The 9,203-nt window shown below is 44.8% G+C and overlaps 1 protein-coding gene across 1 annotated transcript; it reads right to left on the minus strand.

Moving 5' to 3' along the window:
* Window positions 1-7,689: 7,689 nt before the first annotated feature.
* On the minus strand, window positions 7,690-8,445 carry LOC145802422 (uncharacterized). The gene is made up of 2 exons (XM_082895134.1): window positions 8,266-8,445; window positions 7,690-8,217 (listed from the first exon to the last, which is right to left on the minus strand). The coding sequence occupies exons 1-2, from the start codon at window positions 8,443-8,445 to the stop codon at window positions 7,690-7,692; spliced, it is 708 nt and encodes a 235-aa protein (XP_082751260.1).
* Between the last annotated feature and the right edge of the window lie 758 nt (window positions 8,446-9,203).

Below are 9,203 nucleotides of genomic sequence, written 5' to 3' on the forward strand. Positions count from 1 at the left end.
TCTTATACTTGTAGTGTAAACCTACTTGTAGCCTTGCAAAGTAGCATGTCTTTCTAGCGTGTATTGGCTCCATTTCAGTAGGTTTTTTGCCATCATTTGACATGTCATAACTCTGATTTTTATTGGTTAAGTCATCACACACTTGGCTTTGGTAGGTGTAGTGTAAACTTCCTTATTGGCCTTACATACTCCATGTTTTGACCCTTCATGCTAGCTTGTTTTGGCTTTGCTCCATGCATGTTTTGTCATTGTTTTGGCATGCTCTAGGACTTTTTTGGGTTGTGTTTGCCATATGCTTCATGCATTGCATAGCTATAGTGCAAATGCCTTGACTAGTCTTGAGTTTTGAGGCTTCTACCATGCTATACTTGTGATGTTTGCATGCCTTGGCATCATTTTAAATGATATTTTAGAGCTTATATCTTTGCCATACTCTCATGTTTATCACTCCTTCAATGTGTTTGAGAGTTGCTCCTTTATGCCTTGTTTGTGAACCATTGCATGAGCCTCATTTTCTTGCCTTTCAAGCCATCATCTCAGTCTATTTTGGCTACTGTTTTGGCATGTATAAGGTCTGTTTGGGGTTGGTTTGGCCATTTGAGCATTGTCTTGCATGCCTCTAGTGTAACACATTTCACTAGCTTTGATGCTTAAGCCTTGCAACATGCATCACGTGAGTTGTTTGCATGATTTGAAGTCATTTAGCATGCCATTTCAGTGCTGGAACATATGCCATTGTACTCCATGTTTCATCCTTTCAATGCCTTTTGAAAGTTGTGTTCTTATGCCTAATTGGTGAGCCAATGCATGTGCATGCATTTCTCTTACTTCCATGCCTTTATTTTATCACCATTGGCCTCTATTTGGGCATGGTTGAGGTCTGTCCACTTTAGTTTAAGTCCATTGAGCATGATTGATTGCATGTTGTTTGCATGCTATATTGTCCATTGCATTGCGTATGCCATATACTTTGCATTGAGTATGCTTAGGTCATACTGCATCGAGTATGCCACCTTACCTTCCATTGAGTATACTAGGTTGTCATTCGCACTGTGCATGCCATTTTGTTCCTTGCATTGAGTATGCTATGTTCCATGCCACTTGGTGCATTGTGTTTGGAGTGGGTGTTAGTCCAAACACGGGAAACGAGGGGCGTTTCATACTCAAAGTGATGAAACGCGCCTCAATTCTCAATCGCCGACGCTCTTGATCATACAAGATAGAGTTTTAGGCTTTATGTGTTTACTTGTGCATTCATTTCCATATTAAATTGTGCAATTTGGCTCCTCGGCCACTATGCATCAAGATGCGTGATTGGTGGCCTGAGGGTCGAGAACCACACCCCCTTGAGCTTATGTAATGAGAGGGAGGGTGGTTGTGTATACATGTGTTGCAAATACTTTGTCATGCTCCTTTCTTGCTCTCTGTTGCAACAAACCAGAAACCAGCAGCAAAAACTGGTCGGCCGACCAAATAAAGTGGCTGGTCGACCACTTTTCCTAGTTTTCAACACAAAAAGTGGTCGGCAGGTGGTCCCCCGTGCCAACAACTGGTCGGCCTCCCTCCTACAAATTCCCATGATGACGTTTCAGCCTTCTGGAGCTTTTTGCAGTGTTCTGAGACCAGTTGCAAACAGTGGCAAATCGGGGCATCGCGATAGATTTCCGAGCGAGGCGATTCGAGCATACACACATCCCTCATCATGAGGCCATTTCTGTGTTTTGTTAGCTTAGAATGTATATTTGTTTCAATTTTGGTTGTGTAATAATTAATTAGCTGGAATAGTTAGTTAATTAGTCGATTCTGTATTATTTATTCGGACCCTCCGTCGAGAGGGCGAATTTGGTAATAAGTGTGCGTGAGTGTGTGCATGTCTTCTAACCCCACGTCTTTCTCCCTTTTACTTACCTGCTTTTGATGGTTAGTTCTAGGTCATGTTTTGATTAGCATCCTTATGCTCGCATGTTCGCATTCATTCATCTGTCTTGCATGCACCGGGCTCGGGGCATCATACTAACTGCATTGTATTTCAATTCCTATTCGAATACATATATCAAGTTGCATTTCACATGACATTTTAGAATAGCCGAGCCTATCTTAGTTGCATTTTGCATGTGTTGCATTAGGCATTCTTGACATAGCTAGGATCATGCATGATTACTAACTATCTTTTGTTTTGGCTCGGAGTACTCGGTAAGTGTTTATGCTTTAGCATCCTTGCATGTGTGTGAGTGACTGCCATGATAGCATGCTTGCCATGAGGCTAACTGCTTATGTGATATAACTGCCTGAATGCATGTGGGTGAAGGTTGGATTACTTGAACTGGAACAATTCATTGATTACGAGTTTCAAGCCCACTTGAGAGTGGCAAATCACCATGTTTTCTAAGCCCACTTGAGGGTGGCAAAATCCGCATTTTAGCCTACTTGCGAGTAGCAAACCGCTTTCAAAAACAAACATGAGATGTTTTGTTCCAACTTAGGCGATCCAGTCTATACTTGTATGCTGTGCGCATCACATAGTAATTATAGGTTAATAACCGGAATAAGAGCACATGTGTTTTCAAAAACAAGATATCATGATAGTAAAGGCCGATCTTTGATCGGGCGAGCGGGGGTGCTCATTGCATGACCTTCCCCTCTCGTACCCAAGTTCTCAAGCCGAGGCAACTTTGGTGATGACGGACACGTGGCCTTAGGCACGAGTCAGGGTTTCTTAAATTTCCCAAAATAAAATATTTAGGTGGCAACTCTATATCTGGTGAAGCAGTCCATTCTTGGCACTTCTTTCTAAAAATTAGTTTTTCAAAACGATTTGCCAAATTTAGACTCTTTGGTGATTTATCAATCTCGCATTGCACTTTGCGAGATTAGATTCAGAACCGTGACATCTGAGTCCAAACTGTAGTCAGCCCAAATGAACAAAACGGGTTTTGCCGGGACATTCGGGAACGTCTACACCCAGTTTGTTGTTCGTAGGCAACGACTTAAAAAGTGCCCCCCCTTCGACAGACGAAGCTGTTCTGAGTCAGGTGTAGACGGTCCTTAAATACAAAGGGCATTCAAATCTTCAAGGGCAAGGGCAGGCCACTCATATTATGTTAAAGTACGATCCCACCTACTTAACGTTTTCGATCGCCAACCATATTCCTATGCTGAGGGGAGAACAGCAACTAACGGCACTTATTTTCCCTAATTTCAAAAGCTTTAGGGATATTGGCTTCGAAGGTTCAGACACCGATGAGGCTGGACCCGAAGACCGTCTAGATAAAAAGGGTGCAGACAGCGAAGAGTCTGGACTAGAAGCCCATTTGCAAGACTAAGATTTAAAATAGGGAGCTTGAGTTGGCCTTTGGGCAGTTTATCCCAGAGGGTAGCGGCAAACCCTCTACTTCCGGCCGAGCTACAGTTGCCTCTCCTGAAGACGATATTTTCACCAAATTAGGAGATTTGCCTGGGGCCAAGTCTGAAGAGATGGGTGGAGAGTCACTTTCCCAATTCGCCAGATGAAGGAATGCCAAAAAAATGGCAGCAAAGAGGAGAGCCAGTATGGGGGTGGTCAGGAAACTCCCCCTCCAGCGGCCGTTCCAAAAACTACACAGTTGATTGTGGATGAAGTTGCCGAAGTACCTAGTTAGCAACAAACAGAAACTTCAGGCTCTGATCAAACTGAGCAAAGAGGTAAAAAATAGCCCACCGAAGCCCTTGCTGAATCATCAAATAAACCAATTGACAAACGACAAAGGATGGAGGCATTTTCTCCAGACTCGGCCGAGCCATTCACCATCCAGCCCAGGATGAAGAGTTCCTTAGTTCTGGCCAGCGGATCGACCATCAAAGATCCTGCCATCACATTAAGTGTTGCGTTGGCACTTTCACTTTTGTCTGACAAGGCCACCTTTCATGCCGAGCCAGACGTCATTTCCATTGCTTTGGCGGCATAATCGGCACTATTGGTAAGTCACTTTGGATTGTATACATCATTCTTGTGCCTACTACTAACTTTGTTATATCATGTTTAGTAGCTGGTGGGGAGAATTGTAGAAATCGGTCGTCGACACTATGACGCCGTAGAAAGACTCAGCATTATAGAAGGCGAACTTGTACAGGAAAAATGCAAGGCTGAGACTGCTATGGCCGACTTCCTAATAGAGACACAGAAGGTGAAAGCTGAATCCAAAAGAGCTGATGAAGAACAAATGAGGGTGGATGCCGAACAGGAGAGAACGAAGCATGACGATCTGCTCTTTCGTGCCATCGAAGAAAGGGCAAACAGTATAGACCGTAAATTGAAGTTGGCCATTGAAGAAAATGCCAAATTACAGGCCGAGTTGGAGAAATTGAAAGAGGCGCTAGCACGTGCAGAGGTCGATGCAACTAAAGCATATAAAGCTAGAGAAATGGTAACAAAAGAGCTCTATGTAGACGAGGCATTGAAGTTTGAGAACCGTGACTTCAAGCATGGCTGGCTGAAGGATCTAGCAGCTCTCAACGTAACACTTGAGCAACCAATTCTTTATGAGCAGCTGGTGGTGGAGGAAAAAGTTTGGCGGAATTGGAGGCAAAGATGAATCGTAAAGAGAGTGGCAATGCTGCCAGAGCGAGTACAGTAGCTTCAGATCATCAAAGTATATTGCCAAAGAGAGGTGAGGCGGAGAAAGTGCACAGGGGTGGGACGTAGCCAAAAAATAGCGAAAGGTCTAGTTGACATGAGCCAAGTAGACCGCCATGCCCTCTAAGCTTCGCTGTCTTTATTGGCAACAAACCCATGACTGAGGTCGACTCGATGATTAATGATTCGAACGAGGTAGTGGATTTTGCTAGGAAAATATTTTTGCCTGAAGTTCAGCAGTTCATGATTAGGCGAAGTGGCTATGAAGTGTTCAGAGAGGGTGTCCATGGGTCCCTCAAAGGGCTCTACTGTGCATACGAGACTGGCATGCACTTGCGGACCGCTCAGAAAGAGATAACACCGAAGGACGGCTAAATTTGTGATTTGGAACGTCATGCAAAGAAGGTTGAGAGTGAATGGCGGAAAGCCAGGGCTGCTGAAAAACAGCCTTTGTTATCGGTGACTATGGCTGTTATCGATAAAATGAACCAACGGCTGATTGTTCATGCTATTGCCTAATCGAAACACGGTGGCTGTGTTTACCAAAGAGGCCGTACGATTGCATGCCTACGAGGAAGGTTTCTTTGATGGGCAGAAAATCAGTATTGCAAAGACGAAGGAAAAGTTGGCTAATGATTTATGTCGATATAAGAACCGCGGGTTCAAACACGGATGGATCAAGGTGCTTCCAGTTGCGGGTATTGACTCGGCGTCGCCCTTGTACCAAAATTACAAATTTCCATTTCAGGCCTATGATGCTTAGAAAACGGATGATGAAGAAGAGGCTGATGACGGGGAGGCTAGGACGAATTTTGAGAGAGCTTGAGCAGCTTAATGGATGTAGACCTTTGTATTTCTTTTTTTTTTTTAATAAATTGTGTGTAATGGACTTTAGTGCATATCGTGTTTGCCTCTTTGACCCAATATGATGTACGGCACTTGCAGGAGCACTTTATAGAATGCAAAACAGAAAAAATTGATTACTTGTTATTCCACCAATTTCATTATGCCAATTTATGAAAGGTTAGTAATTGTACCAAATTCAGAGTATCCAATCAACGGCCAATTATGCCATGCACAAAGGGTGCTCCGAATTCAGAGGCTTGTTTGGCCGATCGTGCCAAGCATGAGGGGTGCTCCGAATTCAGAGTCTTTAATTGATGGCCAATTTTGTCATGCATAAAAGGTGCTCCGAATTGGGAGGTTTGTTCGGCCGATCATGCCAAGCACGAGGGGCACTCCAAATTCGAAGTCTTTCATTGATGGCAAATTGTGCAAGCACAAAGGATGCTTCGAATTTGGAGGCTCGTTCGGCCAATCACGAGGGGCGCTCCGAATTCAGAGGCTTGTTTGGCCGATCGTGCCAAGCATGAGGGGTGCTCCGAATTCAAAGTCTTTAATTGATGGCCAATTTTGTCATGCATAAAAGGTGCTCCGAATTGGGAGGTTTGTTCGGTCGATCATGCCAAGCACGAGGGGCACTCCAAATTCGGAGTCTTTCATTGATGGCAAATTGTGCAAGCACAAAGGATGCTTTGAATTTGGAGGCTCGTTCGGCCAATCACGAGGGGCGCTCCGAATTCAGAGTCTTAATTAGCCGATTGTGCCAGGCACGAGGGGCACTCCGAATTCAGAGTGTTTCATTGATGGCCAATTGTGCAAGCACAAAAGGCACTCCGAATTCGGAGGCTTGTTCGGCCGATCGTGCCAAGCACGTGGGGCGCTTCGAATTTAGAGTCTTTCATTGATGGCCAATTGTGCAAGCACAAAGGGCGCTCCAAATTCAGAGGCTTGTTTGGTCGATCGTGCCAAGCATGATGCGTGCTCCAAATTCAGAGTTTTATTCGGCCGATCATGCTAGGCATAAGAGGCGCACTGAATTCAGAGGCTTGTTCGGCTGATTATGCCAAGTACGAGGGGCGCTCCGAATTCGAAGTCTTTTTTACGATTCATATAAGATCCAAGTGAATAAAACTCAAGCAAAAGTCATTGATGAACTAAATAATTATATACATATTAGCGGAAATAGAAGATAAACACGTCATTGTTACATACTTCAAAAAGCCAAAAAGCATGGATAGTTCTCATGTCGGTTAATGATAAAATTTGTGTAAGTGGGTGGCATTCCATGGTCGGGGAAGCTTTTTGCCAGCCATGTCCAAGAGCCGATATGCCCCTGCCCGAGCAATTGAGTCAATCTGATATGGGCCGTGCCAATTGGAGCCCGGCTTGCTATCGGCCAGAATTTTAGTGGCAGGAAGCACTTTCTTGAGAACCAACCCTCCGCGATGTAACGGCACGGTTGTACGCACTGATTATATGATTTGGCGAACTGCTGCTGATAGCATGCCATATGCGCAAGAGCCAGATCACGGCATTCCTCAATCAAATTCAAATCCAAGGCTAACATCATGTCATTCTGTCCTATGTCAAATGCTTTTGATCTTAGAGTGGGCAGGCCGATTTCAAGGGGAATAATAGCTTCAGTCCCGACACATAAGGCGAATACTGTTTCGTTGGTAGGTTACCTTGGAGTAGTGCAGTGGGCCCAAAGTACACTAAGCAGCTTTTCAATCCACTTGCCATTGGCCTTTTCTAACCATTTGTTGACTCCATCTAGGATCACTCTATTAGAGGCCTCGGCTTGGCCATTGCTTTGTGAATAGACTGGTAAGGAGAAGTATGGTCGTATGCCGTATGTGCCGCACAGCTCATGATAGACACCATAGTCGGAATTGGTGCCCTTGTCAGATATGAGCACTCGCGATATGCCGAATCTGGTTATAATGTTCTTCCAGACAAAATATTTGACATCTACGTCTCGAGATGTGCACCAATGGTTCCACATCGATCCATTTTGTGAAGTGATCCATTACAACAATCAGGAATCGTTTGTTTCCCAGAGCTCTTGGCAATGGTTCGACGATGTCCAAACCCCATTGAGCAAAAGGCCAAGGACTAATGATGGAGTTCAGTTCTTCTGCAGGTAGATGAATCAAGGGAGAGATTTTTTGGCATTGCTCACACTTCTTTCCGCAATTCTCTACATCAGTCCACATGGTAGGCCAGTAATACCCCTAGGTTATGGCTCGGTGGGCTAGCAAACGCCCACTAGAATAGGTGCCGCATCTGCCTTCATGTATTTCAGCCAAGAAATCCTCTACCAAGTCTAGGTGCACACAATCCAGATATGGCCCTGAGAGAAAATTTTTGTAGAGCTTTCTATGGGGGTCCAAATAGTAGCGTAGGGCCTTATTCCGCAGCTTATGGGCCTCTTTCTTGTCCACGGGTAGCTGTTCTAAAGATAAAAATGCGGTAATGAGATCCATCCAACTCGGCCCCAGGTCAATAACATTGATGCAAACAGAATCCGAGAGACCAATACTCGGCTCACTGACGAACCCCATCTCAATGGTCCGCTTAACCTCGGAATTGATGGCAGAAGCCAAGCAAGCAAGAGCATCTACATGGGTATTTTGGTCGCAGGCAATTTCATTTAGCTCATGGTGGTCAAACTTCATGAGTAATGAGTTTTCCATCTTCATGTACGCTGCCATTCGGTTGTTCCTAGCAGCATACTCCCATTTCAGTTGATTGATAACCAACTTTGAATCACAGAATACCTATAACCGCTTAGCACCAAGTCGAAGTACATTACGAAGGCCAATAAGCAAAGCCTCATATTCGGCTTCCTTATTTGATGCGTCGAAGCTGAGCTTGACCGCTTGCTCGATTATGGCACCCTCAGGAGTCATAATCACTACTCCGGCCCCGCAACCACGCTGATTAGATGAACCATCGCAGTACATCTGCCAAATATCTCCAACATACATCCTCCACTCCTGTTGGGGTTGGAAAGCTAGTTGCTCTGGCTTTAAGTTGGCTTAACAGCCGATAAATTCAGCAACGAAGTCGGCTAAAACCTGCCCTTTGATAGCCGTTCTGGGAGAGAATTGAATGTCATATTGGCCGAGTTCCAACGCCCATTTGGAGACGCGCCCTAATGATTTCGTACTGCAAAGTACTGTTCGGAGAAAGTAGTCCGTCAGCACGATTATTGTATGGGCCTGGAAATAGTGCATTAATTTTCTGGCGGCCTTCTTACGGCCACCACTAGGGCCAAAATCAGCTTTTCCAGTGGTAGGTGTCACGTCTCGACATCCACCATTGCCTTACTAACATAGAAAATAGGTCGTTGCTCTCCTAGCTCTTCTTTGAGCAGTATGGCACTGACTGCACAATCTAAGACCGCAAGGTGCAGGGTGAGTGTGTTGCCCGGCGATGGAGTTGTCAAGAGCGGTATCGAACAGAGATAAGCTTTTAAGCTGTCTAGGGCGGTCTGGCACTCAGGGGTCCAAAGGAATGTTTTCCCTTGTCGAAGGGTGTGGAAAAAAGGTCAGCAACAATTCGAAGAATAGCTAATGAATCTATTGAGAGCCGCGCCTATCCCCATCAACTTCTATACTTCTTTGATTGATTGAGGAGAGTCGAGTTCCAAGATTGTTGTAATTTGTTTTGGGTTGGCCTCTATTCCATGATAGTTCACAATATAGCCCAGGAATATGCCAAATCTGATACCAAATGCACACTT

Source organism: Camellia sinensis, chromosome 11 (genome assembly GCF_055761805.1).
Source record: "Camellia sinensis isolate YWXY chromosome 11, ASM5576180v1, whole genome shotgun sequence".
Classification (NCBI taxonomy): Eukaryota; Viridiplantae; Streptophyta; class Magnoliopsida; order Ericales; family Theaceae; genus Camellia; species Camellia sinensis.

Excerpts from the sequence above, each read along its gene's own strand:
- LOC145802422 (XM_082895134.1), bottom strand. The coding sequence starts at position 8,445 with ATGTATGTTGGAGATATTTGGCAGATGTACTGCGATGGTTCATCTAAT. Across the intron at positions 8,218-8,265 it reads TGCTTATTGGCCTTCGTAAT|TTGGTTATCAATCAACTGAA; the intron begins GTACTTCGACTT and ends TGTGATTCAAAG.